The 26,849-nt window shown below is 42.2% G+C and overlaps 1 protein-coding gene across 5 annotated transcripts in view; it reads left to right on the top strand.

The window, feature by feature from the left end:
* The first annotated feature begins 1,765 nt into the window (after positions 1–1,765).
* Runx1t1 (RUNX1 partner transcriptional co-repressor 1) overlaps positions 1,766–26,849 on the top strand; it is a 145,062-nt gene continuing 119,978 nt past the window's right edge. The window contains exons 1-2 of one of the 5 annotated variants that reach the window (XM_032905653.1): positions 1,766–3,300; positions 23,748–23,917. In XM_032905653.1, the coding sequence (XP_032761544.1) occupies positions 23,830–23,917 (88 nt within the window). In that variant the 5' untranslated portion in view covers positions 1,766–3,300; positions 23,748–23,829. Of the gene's footprint in view, positions 3,301–3,361; positions 3,571–23,276; positions 23,918–26,849 lie in introns of those variants that run through there. The other 4 variants (XM_032905643.1, XM_032905663.1, XM_032905691.1 and 1 more) reach the window with 4 other exon arrangements.

Raw genomic sequence — 26,849 nt, 5'->3', positions numbered from 1 at the left:
GGCATCCATAGTTACAAGTGAGCAGCGTGGGTTCAGCAGCTTAAACGCCAGAAATGTTTTCATATTCTGAAATGCAGATGAAGGGAGATCCTGTGTTAACTTATGTATGCATAGAAAGAGGGTTTATTATTGTTATTTTTTTTGTAAATTAGAAAGCTTTTTTTTCTTTTTCTGCACTTTCAGCCTCACATCCATGAGAAATTAAAGCAAAACGAGGGAAGGATGCATCCTAAAATGAAAGGTCACACGGATGTCTACCGCATCTGTTTATAGTAATTATGAACATAATTAACATAAGAATTACAAATGAAATAATGACAAGCTGAGCAATGAGATATTATGCCGTAATGGTCATATGCTGGAATTCTCACATTATAGCACACTAGACTTCACAGACTCAAAGAAAGAAAGAGAACGCTAGATTTTTATCTGAGTTAATGTTTCAAAACTTATCTGCCTGGGGCAGATGGACTCCCTGCTTTTACAAGAAGGTAACCCATTATTAAGAAAAGAACTCATTGAAATTAAAATTTCGATTGAGCTTGGTTGTTACATTGTCTGTAATTATAGGTACCACTTCCTGTTGGATACTCAGTCCGTGATAATAATTCTTGATTACTATGTTGCTTTGGACTTTGTTTTGATTTTTTCTGGAAACAAGATCTCATTCTGTAGCCCAGGCTGGCTTAGAACTTACTATAGACTCCCAGGCTAGCTTGAAACTCATAGGGATGCTCCTGCATCAGTCTCCTGAGTGCTGAGATGGGGGAGGGGGATCACTACACTGAGCTCTTTTTTTTTTTTTAATTGTTTGTTTGGTTTGTTTTGTTCTTGTTTTAATTGAAAGCTTTGGAACAGAATACTTGGTTTAGAAGCCTCATGGAGCCTGAAGGCTGGTCACAGAGTGGTAGAAACACTGTACTTTCACAAAACAAGAACATCCGTACTTTAGCTGAGTTCCAGTTTTCTTTGTGCCTAGTCTTTGGGATACCTTTTAGAGGAAAAAAAATGTGTGTCAGGAGGTTAAAAGTGGTAATTAGAACTTTATTTCATTTTTTGCACGTATTATTTTATAAAAATGACAGGTTTCATTGTTACATTTCTGTGCGTATGTATCTACTGTGGTTTTTTTTTTTTTAAATACATTGTAACAGACCATGTAATAGGGGAAAATTCAGTGGGCCTCTGTAGGTTGATTTTTTTCCTTCCTGAGTTGCATTGGATGCCAAGGTATTTGTCTACACTCTGTGCCCAAGATGATGTAGTTGCGGTGGCTGCTGCTGGCTAGTGTAAGTGCAGTTTTCTATCATAGTGGGAGAAAAGGCGAAGGGACGCCTTTTACAAGAGCCAAAAAGGATATTCTGGAAATCCATTATTAAATTTAAAACATGGAAGGATGACAGACCCCCCCCCCCATTTAGAACTCCCTTGCCTCTGTCATGCAGCCTGCCAAGTGGTTTACTTCCTGCCCCTGTACCCTTCTCTAACCACTGAACCTGGTCACTTTTTGAAGATTTATGGAGAAATATCACCTTGTTCTTGTGCAGCGATACTGGGAGGCTTTCCACATTATTGGATTACTGGAGGATTGTAGCAGAACTCCTTTTATCTGGCATTCATTCTATGACAAGATTTTCACACATGCCCTTCCCCCAACATACCCAGCTTTCTTCACTCTGTGTTACCTATCATATTTCCCTTGATTCTTTTCTTGGGGTGGGAGCACGAGTGTGTGTGTGGTGGGGGGGAGTTGGGGGCGTCCATTGCACATAAGACCGGTGTTGTTGTTTTAGGCTAGGTGGTTTGCAAGGTACTTGATGAAACAAAGCCCCTCTTAAAATATGCCTCCTGCTCTTCTCTTTCTCAACTCACGGGTCCCCCTTCCGGGTTCCTGTCCCATTTTGTTACCTTCTCCTGATGTTTCCGGTATAAACTATTTCATGACCCCAAGTTTCACAGCAGTTGTGGCTGCAGTGTGCGCCATGACGTTCTGTGGTTTATTGAACTATGTCTCCACGATACAGGAAAGGCTTCTTAACCAAGCTTGGGGGGCCCAGAAACACAACCCAGCTAAACACCCCCTCCCCCTAACGAGAAGACCTCCTTTGCTGCATTATCCGCACTCCATTAAGGACCTGATCAGATGTTCAGATTGTCTGAAGGGTGCATTTAAAAGTGAAAAGGGGCTCCCTAGGGACTACTCAGGTGTATCCCGCTTCCTGACCCTGCTGGGGTGGAGGAGGATGAACTCTGGCCGGCTGGCAGAGCATTAGCCCCTGCTTGTTCTGATTGATTCTCAGGCTCTGGTGGGTGAAGAGCTGTGAGGCAGCTCAAGCCAAGATTGATTGCCTCGATTTCGAATTCCCACCTCCCAAACAGACTCTCAGATGTACGCGGAAGGGAGCTCCTTCCCCAACACGACTTCTGGAGGTGGCGCAGGTGTCTGAGTCACCTGTAGCCACCAATCACAAGTGGTCCTCCGTATCACACTGACGCTAGCTGCCCTTCATCTTAGGCTAGGACACACTCAAAGCCTGAAGAAGGCGGGGAGGAGGGGGGCAGTTGTATCTCTCTGTATCTCCCTTGCATCTATGTGTGGGGTTGAGTGGGGGCTGGGTTTTAGCATACGAGGTCAACACGGAAAGAGACAGCTCCCACCGGAGGTCGTCCTGGCAGACTGCAGGGCTGTTGTCTGGGCGCACTAGATTTGTTTTGCAAATTATGTGTCTTTGGATGGAGGTGAGGTGGTGAAGGTGTCACTGTCAAAACCACCAAGAGAGAGCTCTTGATCCCGCTGACCTTGACAGAACCGCTAGTGTTAGTGGAGCCACAGGGCGAGCAAATCCAAATATTTGGGAGGTGGGGCTGATTTAGGGGCACGGGTGACCCTGCAGCTTTGATTGCCTCCACCTCCCAGCCTCTCTGGGTAGCTGTCCTCTCGCTCTGACCCCATCCCAAGCCGGTCCCCGCCCCTGAATCCCTTCCCTGTCTCCCCCTCCTGCCTGCATCTCATCCCTCCCTCTCTTCCCTCTCTCTCCCACTTTTCCTCCCTCTCCCCTCCGTCTCGCACGCACCCTCTGTTTATTTTCCTGCCTCCATCTGGGCCCTGCTGATATTGTAATCACCCTGATGCACGTTGGCTCCTCTCCTCTCCCTCCCGCGCGCACACGCTCACTCACACACAATGTGCCATCCCCACCAGCCCTTTACTTCTGATAAGCTCCGATGTGTGTTTAATGAATACAAAGCGGCGGTGTGGGGGCCGCGCGGCCGGCCGCCTCGCGCGCTCGCCGCCGGAAGGTAATCTCCGCGGCCGGGCTGGGGGCGGCGGGGCGGGGCGCGGCGTGGGGGCGGCCCCCCAACGATCCCGAGCAGATAAGAGCCAGGGAAGTGAAGATGTAACCTGTTATCGGGAGCTCCTCTTAGCTGCCAGAGGGAATTTACATTTAAAGATTACAGAGGGAGAGGGAGAGGATCTGCCTTTTGTTGTGCTGGGTGAGGAGGAGGCAGCGGCCCTGGCCTCCCTGCTATCTCCCATCACCTCTGCTATCCAGACGGGGACTCGCGGAGGTGAGATTACCGAGGGCCTTATCTTTAATTGGGTTTAGTGTTGCCAGTCTGAATAGGTTTAAAGAGACTCGATAAAGGGGGAACAATAGATTATTTGTTGATCGGACGCTGGAACCCTCAGATGTAAAAGAGAGAGGAAGAACTCTTAACAACTTGATTAGCTCTATTTTATTTTGATTTTGAGGTGACAGGGTCTCTCTTGGTAAAAGGGGGGAAGGACTTAAGGAACTTAGGAGCGATTTGAATGACTTAAAATGTTTTATTCCAGCACTTCTGCACCTGCCTTATTTTAAAGGTGCTACCTCACCTTTTCTCTTTAGGGTTGATAAAGTGAGTGATGGGCAGAGGCTTTTGGGTATTGGGCACCTATGTTTGGTTTTGTGTGGCGTGTTTTGAACAGGTGATGTATTGATGCTTTGGGTCCTGGAAGGAACCTAGAAAGCTAATGAAGCCCCACTTTTAATATGGAAGGAAGAGAATGGTAGACTATGGTTCAACTCTGGCTAGAAGGGCGAGGAGCATCAGTCTAGGTCTGGGGGAGATACTATATTTTGTATTTGGACCATACCCTCTTTTGCTTGAAGTCAGCGCGGGGGAAAAAAATGAAGCAAATTGTCACTTAACTTGTGAATGCATTTCAAAATTCTATGATATGAACTTTCGGAGGTTCTTAGCGTGAATAAAAGAAGACAAAATGATTGCTTCTGCCTTCCTACTCATTGTTGAGATTAGGTGTTTTCCTAGGTAGGTAGATAGGAGCCAGTAACTAAAAGCCTAATTAAAATTTGTTTAAAGCCAGAGGGACATGTTTCCTTGTTGGCAGCAGCAGATCGATGGATGGGGGAAGACAATAAGTCCCATTATTTCACTTCCATTGACTGAACATATTGACATTGCAGGCTTGCTGCTGCCTCAGTGACCAGGACAAGCCACTGAAAGTCACCGGCCGGCTGGTCAGGGTGGCACCTGTGCTACTGAGTGTCTTTTCTCCCTTTTCACCCAGGCAGAAGGGGAAAGACTAGCCTCGGGTCCTTCAGAAAGCGGGTAGTATTTTTGGTTAAGGAACTGTCCGATGGCATGTTTTGGGATGATCAATCATTTTTTTCTCAGAAATTACCCAGAAATGTACGGTTATTCAAAATCTGGGGAAGCAACTTAGCCATCTTGGGGATTTACATGTATGAGCACCCATTCCCAAGATTTCCTTTTGCTCTCCCTGAAGATATTTACAGCAGGTGGCCAGCTCGTGTTTGGGTGATTTCCATTTTGTGACAGGCTAGGGTCCTCAAGCAGCTAAGCCTGTGTCTTAGAAAACAGCATTTAGAGTCTCTCTGGACCTAGGGGCTGTGCCGCTGCCTGCTCTGTAGTTTCTTTGGTGGATGAAACAAGGAATGAATGAGATGTGACTCCCCCATGTTCAGGTGTGTCCCTGGACAGTGATGTGGATTTTCTATGGTTTTCAAGCAGATGCAGGCAAAATGTAATTTGCTGTCCTTTTGTTGTCTGGCATTTTTCACACTTTGCATAGTCTTTACATAATAAAATCAAGTATTAGGTAGACAGGGAGCCCAAGCAATTTGAACCACAGCACAGTAGATATGGAGTGAAGCCAGAAGAGACTAAACATAGTTTTTTCAAAGTTTAATGACCATGACTTATACACAGTACACAGTGGCTTGCCATCTAGCAGCGAACTGATGCCCTTTGCCGTGTTTTAGAACAAAACTAGTCTTTTAGACCATTTTCATGAAAATGTTAGGTTTCCATTTGATCAGCAGGTGCTGCGGAGATGAAAGCCATGTGTAAATTTTCAGCAGGCTAAAAGTGTCAATTCAGAAAGGGAAAGTGATAGGAGAAAATGCAATCAGTTTTCCTGTTTTCAATTTGTGCAGGATTTGAAGAGCTGTTTTGTTGAACTGCTACATCTGCTCCAATATGAATATTGAACTACTTCCACTAAAAATAACAACCTATAATTTGGAAGCTACTGCAGCCTTTTGTTAATGCGAATGGGTTATTTAAAAAACAAAACAAAATAAAAATAAAAATAAAAAAAAAGACAATTTTCTATTCTGACAGTCTCTTGCCTGATGTGCATTTGTGCTAGCTGGTCCTTTCATCCTCAGTGGATAAATGATGTTATGCAATTAGGGCCTCATCTTGTTTTGGCTGTGAAAAGAGGTTCCAATAGGTGAAAGTCCTGATAATAGAAAAAGGTATCGCATGAAACAAAATTTATTTCGAAGTAATCGTTTAAAGCATGTTTACTTACAATGAGGCAGTTATTCCTTCCGTTCTCTACAGTGCCATTTTTTAACTTATCTGCGATTACTGTTAGGAAGTTAACACTATTCCACTACATACTGAGCACTCTGTGATGTAGCCCACCTTTAATATACCTCCAAATGTAAGTTTAAACTAATCAGGGATATTTTACCCAACAGGGCTTTCAAATAATTTTTTTCATGCTTAAGTAAAATGATTAAATTATGCTTGAGTGCCTGCATACAAAGGCTTTGGCCTCTATAGTACTGTTAATCAAATAAGTTTTATGGACCACATTCGAGGAAAAATTGGATGCATTTTACTGGTGACATTTCTAGGAAAGACGTGTTCTTTAAATCCATCTAGCATTAATTAGAAAGAAAACTCCAGAATATATTTAAAAGAATCATAATAAAAAAATACCCCATCTACATAATAAGAACGAGTGGTGACACTATCTACGTGTGATATAGGCATAGAAATTGAAGGTAGACGAAGACAAGTGGATATGGTTACATATTGATTCAAGGATTGATTGCACTTGGTTTGACTTGTGGCTGAAGTCATTTGTCCAGGGTGAGACCTGATCACTGCCGAGGATCAATTAGCTGTGTGGCTTGTGGCTTCACACTTGAGTGGCTAGACACATACTTCACAGATAAACTCAGAAGAGCTCGGGAAAGGATAAAGGAGGGGTGACAGGTACTTGGACACTTGAACATGTTGATTTGCAGGTGTAGCATTTCTGTTGGTATTTAGAAATGCAGTAGTTCTTTAGAAACATCAGGTCGCAATGAGAAGTGGTTGCAGCACACAGTTGAAGGTGTTATTGAATGAATGACTGTGGTATACAATCAGACAAAGAGTGCTGTCTTAAGGGGTGTTGCTTCCAATCTGAAACCCCATGAACAGTCCAGTATGGTGGTATTCTGATATATCATCAAGTAAGTTTAGTACCATCCAGGTATGTTCTTTGATATGTGTGTTTTGCCACTTTCAAGGAAAGAGCATGAGCCAAGCATGATGGTTTATACCTGTAATCCCAGCACTTGGAGGTAGGAGGATTAAAAGTTCAGAGTCATCCTTGGCTGCACAGTCTGAAACTGTCTTACAGCCCTTCCTCTGAGAGAGGGAGAGGCAGAGGGAGAGAGAGGGGGAAGGGAGAGGGAGAGAGGGAGAGAGGGAGGGAAGGGAGAAGAAAGAGAGAGAGAGAGAGAGAGAGAGAGAGAGAGAGAGAGAGAGAGGATAGAGGCTATATCAAAAATCCTCATTGGTTAGAATGTTTTGTGTCAATGCCACAGTACATTATGCCTCAAAAGAAAAGAGTTTTCCAGGATCTTTTCAGGGTTTTGGAATGATGCCAGGCTCTCATATCAGAACCACTGGCAAAGTAATGTTCCATGGTCGAAGTTTACAGCATGGAACCTTCTTGTTTGGAGAAAGCTTTAAACCGTTTACATTGCTTAAAACCAGTAACATTTTCAGTGACAGACAGACAGACAGGCTTAAAATTCTCTTCTCTGAAGCTGGACATGTAACTCAGCTACAGGATACCCTAGATTTTATCCCCAGCATCACATAGACTGGGCGTGGAATACCTACATTGTAGTTTCAATTTGCGACATTTTGTGAATTATAACTCATAGCACATAAAGGAATGACAAAGTCGTTTGCTTTTGTGGATGTTGTTTAGGCCAAAGTCTCAAGACAAATCAGTTTTTGGGTGAATAGAACAGGCCTTTAGGATATAGATATTGTGAAAGAGAAATACAAAGAACTCAAATGGAAAGTTACCAATGAGTCTCCACCACCTAAACACTTGGAAAAAGTGATTGACCTCGTTAATCTTTTAATATCTGGGTCAAAGACTGCCTCAGAAGTGAGCTCTGAGGCTTCAGAGACTGCCACATAGTTGTCTTGGGATAAAGGCAAATAATCGACACATGACAGGGACTTCCTGTGATCTTGCTCCTAACTTTCACATAAGTTTTCATTGTAGAGCTGAAGTGAATGATTAACTAGCTTCTTCCTTTCTCCCTGTCAGAGAACCCATGTCTCAGACTAGCCCCAGGCTCTCTTCCACCTTTACCTCTGATCATACTTTTATTTATTTTAATTAATTAGTTGGTTAGTTAATTCATTTTTTAGTCAAGGTTTCACTATATAGCTCCGGCTATTTTGAAACTCACTGTGTAGATCAGAGTGGCCTTGAACTCACGGAGATCTGCCTGCCTCTGCCTCCCATGTGCTTAGATTAAAGGTGTGCCTTATTATGCTCCTCTTTGACTTCGAGTTTTAAAACTGTGGTTTCCTTGTGTTCCCCAATCAGACCTACTTTGTGCTGGAGCCCTGATAGTTAGGACCTTATTTTCTGAAATGCCAGCCTTTGAGACATCCTTAGCAGACACTGATTTCTTTTACTTAATCCACCTTGTGTCACACTGAGCTGGAGGCAGCTGCTTCTTACTAACATATCCCAGGATATACCCAAATGTGTGTCAGTGTGAAATCACCATCTTTCTAAATATGATGTCACTCATGTGCCCCAAGTAAGTTCACCCTGCACTGTAGCTTTTCTGCCCCCTACCTTGATCTAACATCCTGGGACAGATTTTTGCCCACTCTCACAGCCTCTTCCGGCACAGTGGGCTGCTTTTTATCTTTATCTGTCCTTGTTCTGTCATGTTAACATATTGTCTGTCTGACAGTTAAGAGAATAGGGGCATTTCTTTCTTGTTATGGTGTTTTGGATAAGGTAGCTCTATGTGGCTCAGATATGTAGCCTATGCTGGTCTGCTGCTCAGTTCTTGCTGCCTCAACTTCTTAAGACTTGGAATTGGCTGCAAACATTCCCAGCCAGGAGGAAAAAGGTTAAGTAGCATCTCGTAGTCTAGAGAAGTTGAGATTGTAACAGGTTTCACGGAATATAGCACTTTATGCTATTTAAACAAAGGACCTAGTATGGATCTGTAGTGCCCTGAGAGGCCCAGGGGTAGATGCCCTTTCAGTTTTGTCTGACTTTATTGGTAAGTTAAGAGTTATTTCAGTTTTCAGATGAATTCTTCAGAGATAAGATAAGGGTGTCTCCTGTGTGAATGTCTGATACCAGGAATAGATTTGTGAGTTTTCTTACAAGCAGACTGCGTATCGTTGACAGTGGGTTTGAGGGGCACTGTTTGTCTTCATATTGATGGGAGATGGGTTATGGTGTGGTCCACTGGCTCTCCACCCACCTGCATAAGGAGAAAAGGCACCGGAAAGAGGGAGCTAGGCTTTCAGAGCCAGCCTGGACATTAGGTAACTGTGTAGAGTGATAGTCACTACCTTCCCCTTTTCAGGGACAGTAAACAAAGAATGGATCAGTTTTTGCAGTGAGGAGGGACTTCTGTCAAAATGAAATAAATTTCATGCTTTTCCTTAAGAGTCACTGAGCAAGACAGTGGCCTTGTGCAGGGCCATAGGACTGAAGTAAGAGAGTGGAGATTGGATGTGATTAGCAGGCATTCACCATATTCCATATCTCAGAGCTTGGACCTGAGTCAGTTGGAAGATGCAGAAAACAGCCTCTTTAAATAACTTTGTGGGCAGGGACCGATACCTTATTTAAATGGGCATCAAGTAACTTACTTAAACAGACATCAAGTCTTAAGAGAAACCTGAAAACCTGACCATGCGCTTTGTCTGAAGAATTTAAAAATGTAGTAGTTACCATCAGCATGTTGATTTGGGTTTGTTACCTGTTTATAAAATCAATGGACATGGAAGTACAGATACTTGGAGTTTATCATTAGTTTCCTGATTTGCAAAATTGCTGCTCATAAGGCAGGGCCAGATTTCTTTGACAAGTAGGAACGATTGCGTTTGCTGGTTTTATCAAGTCGAGCACTTTGCTGCCAACCAAGAAGCTTTGCCTGTTTGCTCAGGAGTTCTAAGGAGTTCGTTTGTTGGCGGGGCGTGGGAAATAGCTTCCTTCAACTTGCAATTTTATAAGTCACAGGAATCGCTTTTACTTCAGAGGTCATAGAAGATGTTTTCATGGGTGTTCCACATGCAGTGTGAGCCTACATGGAAATTCTTTGTGGAAAAGGAAAATGTCTTTAAAGTCGAGATGCTGTACGCTCTTCATTAAAACTTGGTCTCATTGGAATGGATAAAGTATAAGCTATATTAGACAATGTATTTCTAGAAGATGTCATGGAAGACCGTAAAGAAGTTGAAGAGCTAGCAATCTACTGATAATATGAGGGGAAACGGGGAAGGGTAGGTAGAGGAGGAGAGTGGTGTGTCCAGGGGACAAGGGAGTGGAGCTGGTTGGTTGTGAGGTGTTTTATAAAGAGTGTTTGGGGGTTGGGGGAACTCTCTTGCAGGAGCCACTGGAAGACTTCAGCTAGTAATACTCAGAAGCCCAGAGCCTAATGTTGTAGACAAGCATATAGATGGTTGTCCCAAAAAGAGCCCGCACTGATAGCAAAGCCATACTATACTGCAGTGTATGGCCTGGCATACTATACTGCAGAGAGGGGTTCCTTTCACTTTGAGCCTTGTACTTGGCACTCCTGATTCTTTCAACAGAGTCGTAGGAAATGTGTCAGTTTGTCTGGTTGTCCATGATCAGTTAGCCCAGGTAGAAGTTCTCCATCCCTTTCCCTGACCACAAGACAGAAGGAGGATGTGACAGATCCTGAATGACTGAGTTTATCTTCTGAGTCTTTGCATGTGCTATTTAAACAATGATGAGCAAACAACCTCAGGGAAGAGTAGGGAATAAGACCGGAGTGGGAACCGGGAGTTCACCAGACTGATGTGCTAGCCCTTCCTTGTGAAAGTGTTCTTAAGTAATTTAGAATTCTGAAGATTTGAGGGTGTGTCAGATGCGCATTGTTTTTTACACACTCCAGATCCCTTTGTTCACTTGCTCACGGTTGCAGACTTGTCTCTAGCTGGAGTTATTTAGACAGGAGATCCACACCTGACCTCCCCTGGATAGCAGTATATAAGCAATGACTTCTCATTGTTTTCTTTAAGCAAGAGGGCTGAGGGGTCAGCAAAGCTGGAAAACGAAAAGGAGACGTGATGAATCTCCACTGATTGATATGTTCAAGCTAAGCTTTCAGGGAGAGGCAGCTCATGAGACCTGAGGCTGATTTCTCATGAGTCCCACACTATCCGTGGAACCCTGGTAAAGGCACTTCCTAGGGTGACCGATGGAAAGTGAAGTGTGTACTCCTGCAAGGGGATCTAAAGTAAGTTGGTAATACCTGTTGTATGTAAGGCAGGTTGGTAGGAGGAGATTTCAGGCAGGTAGTGGGCTCAGTCTCCACTGAATATCACACCCTTTTGGAATAGGTTAAATAGGTGCAATGATAGTAGTATACCTAGATTAGCAGCTAAATGGCTTAATAAATGGGGTTTATTTTATTTGTGTGTGTGTGTGTCTATGTGTGTGTGTTGTGTGTGTGTCTGTGTGTATGTGTCTGTGTGTGTGTTGTGTGTGTCTGTGTGTATGTGTTTGTGTGTTGTGTGTGTCTGTATGTGTCTGTATGTGTCTGTGTGTGTATGTGTTTGTGTATGTGTTTGTGTGTTGTGTGTGTCTCTGTGTGTGTGTCTGTGTGTATGTGTCTGTGTGTGTGTTGTGTGTGTCTGTGTGTGTATGTGTTTGTGTGTTGTGTGTCTGTCTGTATGTGTCTGTGTGTGTATGTGTTTGTGTGTTTGTGTGTTGCATGTGTGGTGTGTGTGTGTGTGTGTGTGTGTGTGTGTGTGTGTGTGTTGTGTGTGTGTGTTGTGTGTGTGTTGTGTGTGTGTTGTGTGTGGGGGTGTGTGTGTGTGTGTGTGTGTGTGTGTGTGTGTGTGTGTGTGTGTGTGTGTTTATGTGTGTGTCTGTATATGTGTGTGTGTGTGTGTGTGTGTGTGTGTGTGTGTGTAGGCAGAGACCAAAGGAGGCCATTGCATCCCATGGAGCTTGAGTCGCAGGTATTTGTAAACAAACTGGTGCTAGGAACTGAATTCTGGTCTTCTGGAAGAACATCAAATAATCTTAACTGCTGGGCTGGGTTTCCAGCCTCATTAGTGGGATTTTAGAGGTGAGAATAAGTTGTTTAAGCTGCCTTGAGACGGGAAGGATTTGTCAAGGCCTGGTTGCTGTTATTGGCTATCAGTGCTTTACAAGGTAAGAGCACTGGGGTAGAGAGGGAGTGAAGTTGGGCAATACATTAAAGACTGGCTGCAAAGGAAAAAGGCTGAGGGGCAGAGTGCAGAGTAAGAGCCAAAAGACCTTTTGTAGCTAAAACGAATGACTTGGGCACCATCTTCTTGGGAAGTAGCATGGAGGGTCCCAGCCTGGGCTTGAGGCCTTGCATCCCTTTCCTACTGTAAAGCCTGAATAGTTAAACTTTATAATAAATTTGTTTTTCTAGTTGAACTTCTCTTGAACAACAGACACCATCATGAAGCAAATCTAAGATCAATGTATAAGAGAAAAAAGAAAAGAAAGACAGGATTCCTAGGCTAGGGGAGGTCATGAGCCTTGTGAAAACTGTTCTTCTGCAGTTGGTCCTGTTGTGATGGATCTGTCTGATGTAGTGGCGGGTAGGGTAGGCACAGGGGCCATGACCAAGCAGTCTACTTAGATCAGCTCATGTATTGTCACTCATTGCTTTGTTGGCTATGCGAAGGATTGAATCCAGGGCTTTGTGCAGACTAATCCAGCATTGTATCAGCGAGCTACAACTCCGGCCCCTCGCTTCAGCAGTTAGAAGGTAGATAATGAAAAAGGGTGACCATGGTTGCGTTAAGAAGATGACAAGGAAGAGCCAAATGCAAAACGCATATCCAAGAAGAAAAAAACAGGGTATGGGTAGAGGGGACTTGTAGAGGGGAGGGGTTAACAACCAGGTTAACTGTGGAGTACACTTAGCTTGTTACAACTTGGGAATTTCTTTGGCTGCTTATTTAAGGGGTAGCCTTCCTGCCCTACTGTAGACTCAAAACATTCCAGCCTCAGAGAGGGGCTGAGGAGTTATTTGCATCCTTTGACCCAAGGAATTGTCAAGGTTCCCAGGATCTTTGGGAGGAGGAGACAGGACTACTAAGGGGTAGGTGTGGTTACACAAGTGTTTTCTTTTGGGTCTTGTCCCTCCCTTGGATTTGGCTCTCTCTTTCAGAAGGTTGTGACCTTTTTCTCTGTAGATACCTTCTGGCTACTTTGGAGAGTTACAAGTAATCAGACCTGCTGAGCCGTTAGCCTGCCATTCTGCAAAAGCCACCTCTGCTTTACCTGTCTTTATGTATGACTGACATTGAGCTTTGCTTTTCGATACTTTACAAAACTTCTTTCAGCTCTAGCATTGCATAGTGGTGAGAAGGTAGAGCGGACAGGATAGTGAGGTGAGGACCAGTTGACAGGAGCAGGGACAATCTTGGAAAGGAGCATATATCGGATTCCAGACTCTGCTCTTCTGAACGAGGCAAGAGAAGCTGTCCTGTGAGGTCTTTAAACCTGGCTTCCTCTCTTTAATGTGCTGTGCATTGTCTATAGACCAAAACCATTTTCACGCATAATACTTTTCAAGTCTTCTTGCATTAAAATATTGTTGCTAGAAAAAGAAATTAATCTTTTTATACCTTTACAATCAACAGATAGTGAGCTTAATATAGTAGCATGTGTGGACTAAAGCTTTTACTTTAAAATGGAGGCCTCCTATTAGAAAAGTGGAGTGTGATCCTTTTGATATGCTAAAAGACAGTAATAAACATTATGTATGTAAACATTATAAACACGTATTATTAAATCACTTTGTATCTTCCCCCAGTTAAGAGAATTTAGTATTGGAAGAAACAGCATCACCATTAAAACGACTTATGTACCTGACGTGTTTGCTCATTCTTGGGTCCCCAGCACAGAGGCCAAGGGGTGAATTTGGACCCAGGTTATTAAATAGCCTGTTTGAAAAAAAAAATCAACCAAAAACCCAGTCCATGCATGAGGACTTTTAGAATCAAATTCATAAGTTCATGTTGTTTCATACAGATTGAGATATGAAAGTAGCTGGAAAATATTACAGTGAATTAGCCCAGGAAGGTGGATTGAAATTTGGCAGTTTTTTTTATCCGACCTTCTTTACAATCACCAAGGCTGCTAGGACCTGAAATGCTGTCATGTAAATTATCCATCAAATATAACATAGCTAACATAATGCCACTTGTAGAGTGACAATACACCAACTGTATGGATCTTGATCCTAGAACCCTTGAGTTTTAGGATAGTTTCTGAGGGCTTCTCTTGTTGTTCTTGGTTTCCGTCTGTGCTTATCTATCAAATACTTTCTCTCGCTGTCTCTTCTCTTAATATTTGTATTTATGTAATGCACATTTTTATTATGCTGCATTTCTTATTTTTAATTATATTTTTAATAAAAATGCATATTATTAAAACACACTGCTGGTTTTGTAAGAGGAATACAATTTTCCAAACTGTGTGCCAATAAATGCAACAGTTGGTTAAAAAATTCGGAGTTTTTTTATTTTTTTATTTTTAGTTATCTTTCAGATCACCTTTCATAGAAAGACTACTTTCTGATACATTTAAAATGTACTATCACATGATATATCCCATGCATAGAAAGCGTGGGAGTTAATAAAACACAAGATCCCATCATGTCAAGGCCTTGCACAGTGTTGCTTAATTTGAAAACACCTTGTTTATCTTTATCTTTGAGCTCTAATCAGATCTGTCAGAATTGATTTTTGGATGGATTTTTCTCTTCTGTTATCAACTATGCTTGATAGAAATTAATTTTCACAGTTAAAAAGTCTTGACAAAACATCACCATAAAACCATCTTCTTTTCAAAGGTCAGTCATGTTATTGTCTGAGAATCATTTTCAGGGTATGTTGTTAAAAGAGGAGAAGAATGTGTTCTGCTTGCTACGCATGCTCAAAAAGCGCATGCAGTTCTAGTTGTGGCAGATGTGCAAGAAATCGACAGCAATGTTGCCCTTTGAGAAGAAAGGGAAGCACAGGCATTCGTGGTCTGAAGAAGTGGGCGCTTAGATACCAAGTTTTTAATACAACTTTGGTGGTATCGCTTGCCGCAGAATCATAGGCTGCAGGGTGACCCTGAGGCTCACTGGCCCAGGACTTCACCCACCTGGGAGAGGGTGACCATCCCTCCCTGCCCCAGGGCAGTTGAGTGTCCCAGAGGCCTGGTTCACAAGACCCTCTTACTTAATCTACTTCCTCTTTCTCTTTAGAAACAGTACTCACCCAGACCACATTAGCTTGGCCTCAGAGAGCACGGGGAAGTTGACAGGGACAAGAGGCACATCAAGATTACTGTTTTCCAGGCTTCCCCAGGATGGCATTGTCAACCCCATTTTCTACAAACTCCTATTTTGTGCACTCTCCTCTACTTAGAAAATACTGAATGACTCCGCTTGATTTTGGAGATATGGGCATGTACCGGGCCATAGCTTGGCTTTTCTCTTTTTGCTTTATCCAAACCTTTGGTGGCTCTGTGATTTGTTCCTAGGCTGCTTGTGTGCTTTCTGAGGATTGAGTGAGACTATGTCCACTTCACCTTCTCAGCCTCTGGAGAAATGTTTCCCTCTGAGGCTATGGCCTCTCTCCTGATGGAATTTCTTCGTGAGATTTAGCTGGTTCACGGCCCCTTCAGTGTGAGAGTATGGGCAGAACAGTTGGGTTCTTTTTGGTGCTTTGTTAAAGAGTGAAAAAGCTCACACCTTGAGTCTTTACTGAAATTTCTCTGGAAACATTTAATGGCTAAAAAGTAAAGAACAAACTTGGTTTCAACAGCAAGTCTTTTGTTTTCTTGTCCCACCTCTTTCCACCTTGGTCCCGGTTTTTATTGTGTTCTCTTTCAAATGCACAATTTATTGCAGCCGTATTTTGGCTTGTATGTTGTATAGCAGTGGCTAAAAATACAATACCCTCTGTGATGCTTAATTTTGTCAGCCTGACTGGATTGAGAAATGCCTTGTGCATTAATGAGGCAGACTTTTGGGCATATCTGTGAGAATTTTTTTGAGGATTAATTGAGGAAGGAAGGCCTGCTGGGAATAAACAGTAACATATCATGGGCTCAGGCCCTAAACAGAATATAATTGCTGAAGGAGAAAGCTAGCAGAGTGACAATTCTTTTTTCTCTGCTATCCAACTCCCTCCACCCCCATCCCCACTCCCATCCCCGAGATGGGAGCAACCTCACTTGGCCAACCTCACATGATTCTGCATGTGTGGTATTGGTCAAGGGCTGACTTCATTGCTTTAAGGCATCACTGCTGGTCCAGGGCTTATTACCACTCTCCTGGAGATCCTTAAATCTCACCAGCCCTGTAAATAGGGGTAGCCACACAGGCTGCAGGTGAGAATTACACCATCGATAGAAAACAAGGCTTTTCATTGCTTTCAGAAAAGTTATTAGAGTTCGAAAATATCCCAATTTTGCAAGTTTCTGAGGTGGTGGTGGTGGTGGTGGTGGTGGTGATTTTCTATTTTGTATAAGCCAATAAGGGATACCTGTGTCAAGACCATGTTTGTTGCTGTTGGGGGGGGGATTGTAGAATCATTTTGACAGAGGTGAGGTCAATTCAGATGCAAAAATTTCCAGAATCTCCTTTTTCTTTTTATATGAAGGTTGCCAGCATAGATCAAGTACCTTTATTTGAAGGAACTACTCTTTGGAAGTAATTATTTCTCTCTTCTTTTATCCTCTAGAGATGGTCTTTCACAGACGAAATTATAGGGGAGAAAATAAATTAGAATACATTCATTAACAGTATTGTTTGCTTTGTTGTTTCAACGTGTTTACTTGCATCCCAATGACTGCTGCGGTTTTGTAATAGTACTTAATTCTTTCAGTACAACAGTAACTTTCAGAAAGAAAAATTATAGTTTTAGTAGGTCAATTTTGAGAAAAGACCTTTGATTTTGTTTTAATGATCAGAACCATAGCCTTTGACTTTGAGTATAGGTGGGAAAGGGCTCTTATACACAGTATCTAGTAGGAAGAAGGAGGCCAAGTCTGATAAAGGCCAGAGTGTTATGTCAATTGGAGGACCATAGAAAGATCATATGGCCAGTAGCTACATAGGGAAAGGTTTGTGGAAGTCCCAAAAGCTGAACGGAGCCACTGTGGTCCAACTTTACTCGTGTTCATTTGTGTGACTCTTTTTATTCTTGATTACTGCTATGTGCTAAGCGTAATGCCAAGGACAGGGATAAAATAGTGAACAGAACAAGTAAGAGGGACACAGTTAATAAAGAAGACAGGAAGATGTACCCATACTGTGCTAGATGTAATGTAGACAGGAAACAATGCATGGTAGGAGCGAAGTGAATTCCCATGGCTGGGAAACCATTTTGGAGGTGGTGTTAACATCTCGCCATGCCTCAATGTGTCAAAGCCTTGAGGGCAGGGGATAGCTGCAAGGACAAGACAAAGCATTCTGTCAGGACTGTCTCCTTTTGAGTGTCCAGCAAAGCAATTGACCACATTCATAAAGTAACATTCATTCTTTGAATGGGTGTGCTGCACCAGTGTAAGTTCTGAAGGCATAGAGAGAAAGCTAAGATCTCCTTCCTAACAAACTAAAAGGACTCTGTGCTTGAAACTTGCTACAGCAAGTGGCTGCCTTTAACTTTGGGTTGATACTCTGTTACTGTAACAAATAGCGGAGAGAAACAGTTTTAAATCAAGAGAGGTTTAATTCTGGCTCTCTGGTTCAAAGGTTTTGGTCGGGAGGAGGCCTGTGTTGAAGCAAAATATTTGCAGGGATGGGAGCACATGGGAGAGAATATGAAGCAGAGAAGGCAAGAGAAAGTTAACCTCTGCTACCCAACAGTTCATTCTTTGGGTCTTGTTTCATCTGCACCCCCAACCTATTTGGGGCAGCCCTGTCCTTGCCATCATCAATTGTTATCCCAGATACTAAACGCTTCTGGTACCACTCTCTCAGACACACCTTCAAGTGTATTTTCCTTCCCCATCCCCAAGACCTCTCTTAATCTAGTCAAGACTCACCATCACAGGTTATATGGGCAGTGCTGGCCTTTATAGGTCTGAGTCATTCATATCTTGGACACCCGGTGTAAGGAAAAGTGTGCGGTCAGGACCCTCAAGACCAAGTTCTCAGTGCAAAGGAGATTTATTAGCCCCAGAGAGACAGAAGACAGGGGGTAAGAGACAAAGACAGGAGACAAAGGATGAAGGAGAGAGAGAAAGAGAACAATGGAGAGAAAAGAGAGAGAAAGAGAGAGAGAAGAGAGAGAGAGAGAGAGAGAGAGAGAGAGGAGAGAGTGTTTGTCTCGGGAGGGACAAAGGACTGCCCCTGGATAGAGAGGAGACAGACATGGCCCATAGGCAAATGGTGGCTTATAAAGGTATTTAATTTTAATTGGATGTGTTAGGTGAGCCAAAGGGGACTCCTGATTGCTGGACTTTAATACTTTGGTAGCTGGACCTTGGTAGTCAGGCTCAGGACGAGGAAATGGCCAACTAAGTGAAAAAGGCCCTAGTGGCTAGCTTCAGGAATGTAATCTAATGTTTTTTAGCAGGGCAGAAGGAAGGGGAGAGAAGGGTGAGGGCTTCCAGAGTCGTGCTTACCATGCCTAAGTTTGCCAGAGTCTGTCCAATGATTGTACAGCACGCATGGGTATGGGCACATAACACAGCCGCTAGCAGGAAGGAGGCAGCCAAAACTGAAGTGATGATGATGTCATGGCAATGTTATGGAGAAATCACCTGACCAAGAGCTGCCCAAGAAAAGATTCATCAAAGTCTTAAGGGATGAATTGGGCCACTGAGGAACTCCATTGGGTGGGTTCTCTTGTTTGGTGTGGTTTTTATTCTGGGTTGTTTTCAATGTGTCAAGTGCAGTGTGAAATATGGGGGACAGGATGACAAGAAACACAGGTGGGAATCCTCTCGGGACTTCAGAGTGGCTACATAATACAGAAACCTGTGGGATGTATCCTAAAGTGTCAGATAAAGAGCACAACCAGGAAACAATGTTAAAAAGAATGCCAGTGTTGTGCGTGAGAGAACTGCTTGTGGCTCGGAACCTGTTTGAGAGGAGATGGGGACTGGAGGGAGATCTGAGTGTGAAGAAGGATCTCTGTGTGCCCCAAGTGAGCAGAGCCTTGAGGCCAGCAGACCAAGCTGTAGAGATGGAGTATTCTGTCTGGAAATGAATGCCGTTAAGAGGTGTCCTCCAAAGGCATGGTTGAAGAAAAGGGCTGAGAGCTCTAGTTTGGAATAAGGTCTTCAAAGATGGGGCAAGAGTGAGGGCTGTGTGTTTGTGTGAGTTTATCAGGAGGTGGGTCCTTAGTAGTAAGGAGGAGAATATGCATGAGTGTACGCTAAGGAAGCTTGGGGAACTGGGATACTGAAATGTAGTTCCTGTGACCTGTGACTTGGTATGCTGCAGAAAGCCACTCCAGCAGCGTCCCATTGGAGGTTGAGTAGGCTGTAGTCTGGGATGAAGCACTAAGTTCTGCCATCTTCTTTAGAGTGAGGGCCATGGCAAGAGGTCCTCCAAAGGAGAATGCCAAGCCCTGCTGAGTGTGGGGAGACTGCGAGGTCCTGTTTTTCTAGGTATAGTAGATTCCTTTCACAAACCGAAGCCAGTTGTGTTTTTTGTGCATGTAAATGCATGCTCTTTATCCTAGAAAATGTTTTCAGTCAAGAAAAGTTAAAGTTTAATCAATCAGGGCTGATAGATAAAACAAGTATGTGTAAATGCTCTTTTCCCCCCCGAATAATCATATATTATTTTCTAAAAGAAAAACTTCCTCAGATGTTGATAGAAGTCTCTCGAGAATGCATTCAGGCAGTGAAAGGTTTCCTGGCAGTGATGGAACAGCACTGTATCGGGCAGCTGCACTTCATCTTTTCTGAGGTTGATTTTGATGTGTGTAGTCTTTACATCCTATTAAATTTTTGAAAGATAAACTGATACAAGAATGATTTGCCAAGGCCAGCAGCTCTTCCTTTTAAAACCTTGGCTCAGTGTACACAGGGAAGGGATGGGGGAGTAAGATAAAAGCATTATAAATATGAGGTTAACTGAATTCAAATAGAAGGTTCTCTCAAGTTATTGCATTCCTTAGAAAATAAATACATTGAGCATATGGTTAAGATTGATCAAAAACGTATTCTGTATGCCAGTGATTACATTCCCATCTGTGATTAAGGTTTTCTGTCTGCATCTGGTTTTCACATTATATTTCTGTAACAAGAATCCTTTATATAGCAGAGTTCAGTCTCTGTATTTTCTATTAGCTGCAGCTTGCACTACTGCACGGATGGCAGCTTTAAACATGTGCTTTTCATTACTTCATACCATTGAGAAAAAGTAATATTTGTTTGGGAATGTATGTTTTCCACAATTTCCATGGTAATACAGCACGTTGAGCGTTTTTAATAACACTCTTGTAGAACTACAAATTGTTTGAGGCACCCTACCCTTAGCGGAGCTCAGCTTTCAAATTTTCCTCTGAGGGTGTTTCCCCTGTGAAGAGGTTTTGTGCGTTTGAGGGCTGAGGGTTAAACAAAGAAATTATTAAAGATAAAGGGAAGTTTTGCGATTTTGCTGTTGTTGAGGTGTGATAGAAACTTTACTGGAGAATAGATACACACATGTCTGAAAGTATATGTCATAATGGTTATTACTGTTGCTCATTTTTTTACCATTTCATATGGGAAGAGTTTCTAATATATTAGATATATGAGACACAAAAACACTCCAAGTCCAGAGATTAGCATCCCTCCCCCTTTGCCTTCCCCCCTTTCCTCTCTACCTTTCTTTCAAAACTCTAACAATGGTGATATGTTTCCTTTATCACCCAGCTGAGGGGTGGGTGCTGGTCTGTATCTGTAGCTTGGCATTCTCTGGTGTTTGAGCATTTGTATACTCTGTTAACATTTAAAGATGATAAGTGTGTACATTGGGGATATTTGGTAACATTGTCTTCCTGCTGACCCACTTACTTCAGAGTCCTCCTTAAAGTAGATGCTAGAAGAGAAGTTCAGAAGTGTAACACTGTGTTCTGTCCTGGATGATCACTTCTTATCCTGTAGTTTGTCTCTCAGAGGTCTTTCTTCATATGATAATTTTGCAAACCTCAGAACTGAAATTCTTGACTATTTTTGTTAAGAATTGGCCTAACTCTGCATATCTGATAAGAAATAGAACAACGCCAGGGTTTGGTTCCTCAGCTTCCCTTACTCAGGGAAGACAGTCAGCTGTGGCCCATAGTGACACACAAGAAACCATGAGCTTATGTCTTTTGGTGACAATTTCTCTCTGATGCCTTTTGTTGACAATTGTTGAAGCCAAACATGTTATTATACATCACTACTGAAATCTAAAAGTCTGTCCTCTTTGCTTTTTGCCCAATATTTTATTAAGCTTCTGTTTGCTTGTTTGTTTATTTTTTGCTGCCTTGGCATAGAAGCATGGGAAATAACAAATCTTGTTTTACAAACCAATGCATTCTATCTCCCAGAAGTGCTCCTACTTAGTACTTATAACTGCATTTATTTCACTCATTGTGTATGGCCCTCCCCCACCTACAGTGTTTGAGTAGTTATGTAATCTGAAAATGTTATACATATCTGTTTATCTTTGTTACTTTCTATTTGAAGTATTTCCTTTTGTCATTTTTAATAAAGTTATTAGTTTTCTTAGTAAATAAAATGTTTCCAGTTTCCCCTGATTGTCTTCAATGTTCTTTGAGACAGTTCTCAACCAAGGAAGATGTAGTGCCACATTTCACTAATTTGTATGTTTGTTTGTTTGTTTATTTATTTATTTATTTATCTTTATTTATTTATTTATCTATTATCTATCAATTTAAAATTGACTCACAGCGGAGCCACACAGTGGTATATAAAGGACACAGGTACTTAAATAGAATATTTCTTTGAAGTATATCAGAGCAGGGCTACTTAAGCTGTTCTTTCAAATGATCCCTTCTGCCTAATACATTTTTACATGATTCTGTATATGTAGGTATATAAAATAGATGTACACATCAAACCCTGGTAATAAGTTATGAAGAAATTTATCTTAAAATATACTTTAATATATACTTCTTCCATTTATTGAAGGTGAAAGCACTTTTTGGTTACTAATGCAGCTTCCTGACATAAAAAGTTAGTTGTGGCTAAACAGTTAACTCCACAGGGTACTGTGCATCAGCAATGTTTTCCAGAGTTCATCAATGTTTTGATTTTGTGATATTCAGTACTGAGAATGCATAAATTCAAAGTACAGAATGGCAAAATTATGTTTACACCCATTTCAGAAATTGTTAAAAATTCTGCCCTTATTCTGAGCTAAATTCAGTTAATGTTTTTCTTTTTTTAAATGAAACTCAAGTCATCAACTCAAGCTTCCATTCCAAGAACACACTAATTTGATACATTGGAAACTATGAAGTCTTTGTTTTCTGTAATTAAACCCTTCTGATGTTTGGAGAGGATCAGAGAACCTCATATCCCCAGTAACAACACTGCAATTCAAAATATGCAGCGGCCTCTAATCTGTGCAGAGGCATTTCAGGCAGCAGTCACTGGCGTTGTATGATGGCCTGCACAGCGCAGAGAGCACATGCGTGCTTAGAACCAAGGTGGCAGAGATGCCATGTGCTAGAGCATGGGTAAGCACTGCCAGAAACCCCTCAGTTCGGGCCTTTTTGAGTTTTTAATTAACTGTTGGCTGTAGTCCTTTTGGAAGCCACTTACTGCTGCCTACTTTTTCATGACCCCATATTCAATTAAATGGCCCCACATGGGGTTGCAACCCACAGTTTAAGGAGCTGTTTACATGAGTGCATTTACCAAGTCAAACCCCTACGAAGTAATTAGTCTAAAAATGCAGGATCATCTATGGTAATACTTTTTGAAATTGCTTTTTCTGGAGTTATATTCTTTTGTATTTATTGATTTCCTCCTTTATGCGTGTGTGCTTCTCTTAAGCTCTGATAGGTCATAGGAATTAAATAGAAAATCATTGCGTTATCTTACGGGGATTCATACTACTGTTTTCTAGCAGTGATAGGGGAGTAGTAGACACAGAACATGGATGTAGAAATCCATTTGAAAGTTGCCAGTTTAGTGGCAGAATGACAAAACTTGAAGCTTATAGAAGAAAGCAGTAGAGGTTTATGGGCAGAGAAGAATTGCTCACGAGTTTTCTTAACTAAGATTTTTCTTTCTATTTCTTTCCTTTTCAGAATCTTTACTTTTTTTTTTTCTGGCTTAGGCTGAATTCATTGCTCAAACTCTTGGCAATTCCCCTGCCTCAGTTTCCTGTTTGCCTAGATTACAGGTGTCACATACCATATCTGTCTAGGTTAAGAATTTTGAAAGTAGCCAGTTACCTAAAGATTATTCTTCTTGATCCTCAATTGTTTTCAACTATTGTAGCTAATAATAGCAATGTCCAGGTTTTGGCACAAGGAGAGTATGGATATTTTGTTTTGAAAGAACATTTAACTTACAAAGTAAAACACATAATGCCCAAGAGCGTTCTAAAGAAACTATATCTTGCTAGTTAATATTTTATTTCTTTGATTTGATTTTATTTGGAAATGGGTAAAGTATAACATGCCCTCTTAGAGTATTGACTGGTTTATAATTCGAAAACCGACTTAAAAGAACGTCGGTGTTCAGAAGATGTCCACCTTTGAGTCCTATGATGGGCAGGCTCAGCGTGTCCTGGAATACCTCTCCCAGGAACTGAGGAAGTGGGAGTTCTGGCACAATATAGAAGAGCATATATCTATTCCTTAAACACAGAGCTGGTCTGGTTTATCATGTGAATAGATGGGTGGGATGCTTTAGCCTGGTTGTGATGTGTGCATTTTTTTTTCCCCTTTGTTGTTGTCAATAGAAAAGATTGATCTGTGGGCTGGTGAACTTATCTGGGTCCCAGTCCGAGCAGCAGAGGAAGTTAGCACAGCGCTTGCTGGAGAATGATATCTATCAAAAGAAACACTTGGAGAGCACTGAGTGTAGTGATAGGTGACTGCCGGAAAAAGGCGAACTTTGAATATTGTCAAGGTAAGGAACAGATACATATTTTGATTTTGCCATTTACTTTGTGTATTAGAAAAATCAATCTTATCGTTTTCTCCCAGTACATTATAAATTGTGAAGATGTTTCTCTTTCTTCTTCTAGCACCTGTTGATAGAGTTGTCTTTTATGCTATAACCACTTGTGAGCGGAGCCTCTGGTTGTGGGTTTGGGCGGGGATCAATCAACCTCTGCCAATTCTGCCTGATAGTTTTGGGTCTAGAGAGATCAAATGATCAATTATCAATTTTATCTTTCCTGCTTCTCGCCATGCTTCACAGCATGTCTGTTAGGAACTGGGCAATACTTGGAGTAGCAGAGCAAAACCTAGGCCCTAATTTCTGGGTTTATTAATGAGGAGACCGTGCTTTCTCAGTTCGTTGACTAAACAGGCAAAGGAGTGCTTTTCAATTTATGATTTCTTCCGATGGGTTTAATTTTTTAAAATTTGGAGCTGACCATCATCACTTTCTGAGCAGAATATCTATCTTGATACATTTATATATAAAAAAAAAAAAGTGGTGTCTAACTTTAGGAAAACACCGAGTATAAACTAAGCATGTGCTGCCACTTGGCTAGAGGCTTCTCAATGTCTGTTCTGAACCATGGACGAGGTGTTAATGACCCACAGAACGCTCTGCTCCAGGGTTTGCTGGAAATGGAGTTGGTCAGAGGCTCCACTCACAAGAAAAAGCTGTGCTGAGACAAAGTTGATAGTCAGCACGAATGTTGTGCGATCCTGGTTGGCACTCTAGTGGCTGGGAAGGAATTCGAGGTTGTGTGACTGCCTGCCCTCCCACGAGGACTAGCAAAGTATTCAGCTTCTGTGGCCATTGCTTCAAAAACATCCCTGCTTGACACTGTCCCATAGTCTCAGCTCCATGTAGCTCCTAATTCCTCAAAATACGTACTGGCTTATTATTATTATTATTGTTATTATTATTATTGTTGTTGTTGTTATTGTTGTTGTTGTTGTAGTTTGTCTGTTGCTTATTTGAGACAGGGTCTCTTAGTGCAACCTAGGCAAGAGAGACTTTGAACACTTGACCCTCCTCTTGCCAGTCCCGGATGTGGTGGGATAGCAGGTGTGTACCACACTGAGATCTAACCGACTGCCTTAAAGTTCTCAGGAAGGCGGTGGCAAATGAGTATTCATTTAAGCACACAGAACATGAAGTGATTCCCTGCAGAGTTTTCCATCCCTCCGGGGGAAGTTCTGCCCTTTGGTTTCTGCATCTATATTTCTTTTCCTTTGCTCCCTCCTTCCTTTATTTATGTCTAGAGATGCCAGTTAAAAGGGGAAGGCAAGGAGTGCAGTTGTGTTGCCTAGACGGCATTTCTCTCACGTTTGCTTCCTTCGTCTTTCGTAGCTTATGGACTCCTATTATTAAACATTCATTTTGCCAGTCCTTACCTTGGTTGGTTATCCTTCCACGATTTTGCACAGAGAAAAAAGAATGGTGTTGATATTGGAACTTAAAGGCAACAAGATAATGAGAGCAACCATCGATGATTTAGAATTGTTTTCTACGTTTCAGCATCTGAACAAAGTAGCTATTTAAGAGGAGAAGAGAACGCAGCATTTTGCCTCGTTATCTCTATAGGGGTTCACATTATATGGCAAAAAATATCTAAAGTGGCACTTAAATATTGAAAAAGATATTGGATTTAAAAACTTTAGCACATTCTGTAGATACATAAAGTTATCATCTCTACTCACCCCACCCCCCATCAGTCACATTCTCCATCGGTCGCACGGACTACGTCTGTGGCCCCACTGAATCTTTTCAGGGTGTAAAAGCATATCAAGAGAGAAACCAATATAGGGACATGCTCCGTCATGATGCGTAGCATATCCATTTATTATAATATGCAAAGCCTGAGTCCCCAGCATCAAAAAAAAAAATTCACAGATTCCATGCAGAATTTCAAACCCCTTTCTAGCTTTCTATTCCTCCTTGTCTGTGTGCAACTTAAAAGTCGTGGCCATTAACAGGCATGTTTACTTCCGCCTGCTTTAAAACTTTCAGGTTTCCTTTGTTTTTCCTGTGGTGTTAATAATGTATTCCTAGTTGTTTCTTCCTCTTTGTGATAGTAATAACTGTATAGAAATAGGAGCTTGGGAATTGAGTTCATCCAAGAAGCCAAGAAGAACAAAAACCACACACACACACACTTTGCGTTTGCGAGCACCTGGAATCCATTGGGTTCCTGGAGTTGTAATTTGGAAGCAGACAAAGCAAAGAATTACCAGCTGAAGAGCTGGCGCTGTGAGTGAGAGCGGCCTGAGGGGGCGCCAGAGTCTGGTTTGTGTGGGGACTTTGGCGGCAGGGAAACAGAACCCGGGGCACACTGCCAGCTTGGAAACTAGTGAAACTAGAAAGCTGCTCCGTGTCTCCTCTGGTGTTTTGATTGTCGTTGCATTGTTTTGTTTTGCTGCTTGGAGTGAACATCAGAGCCGTGGGCATGCTAAACTCACCCTGGACCGCTGAGCCCCACCCCTCGACCCAGCTCAGGAGTTCCGAAGCACCCCCAGGATGCACACGCCCAGTGCTTGCTTCTCTAGAAAGCATTTGGAGCCGGTTCTTCTTAATAGGTGTCCCTGTGAGTGGTAGATGGGTTCCGAGTCGCTGGGAGTGGTATCTTGCCTGAGAAACTTGCTCTTACAGGCTATTAAGGACAATTCTGAGATGGGTTTATTATAGTATTTGGTATATTAAAAATAAAAATCTCTTGGCTTTCAGGACCGTGAAAGGAAGGAGCGACAGGAAACTCTCGTGCGGAGTTCTGTGTGTTTAATAGTCCTGCATATGGGATAGGATATTTAGGTAGCACCGATTTGTATATATTGCCTAGGATCTAGTAGCCATATTTGTCCTAATAAAGAGAATGCCTTTGAGATTCTCTTACCAACAAGGC

This window comes from Rattus rattus, chromosome 1 (genome assembly GCF_011064425.1).
Source record: "Rattus rattus isolate New Zealand chromosome 1, Rrattus_CSIRO_v1, whole genome shotgun sequence".
Taxonomy (NCBI): Eukaryota; Metazoa; Chordata; class Mammalia; order Rodentia; family Muridae; genus Rattus; species Rattus rattus.
This window is presented reverse-complemented; position numbering and strand designations above follow the sequence as displayed.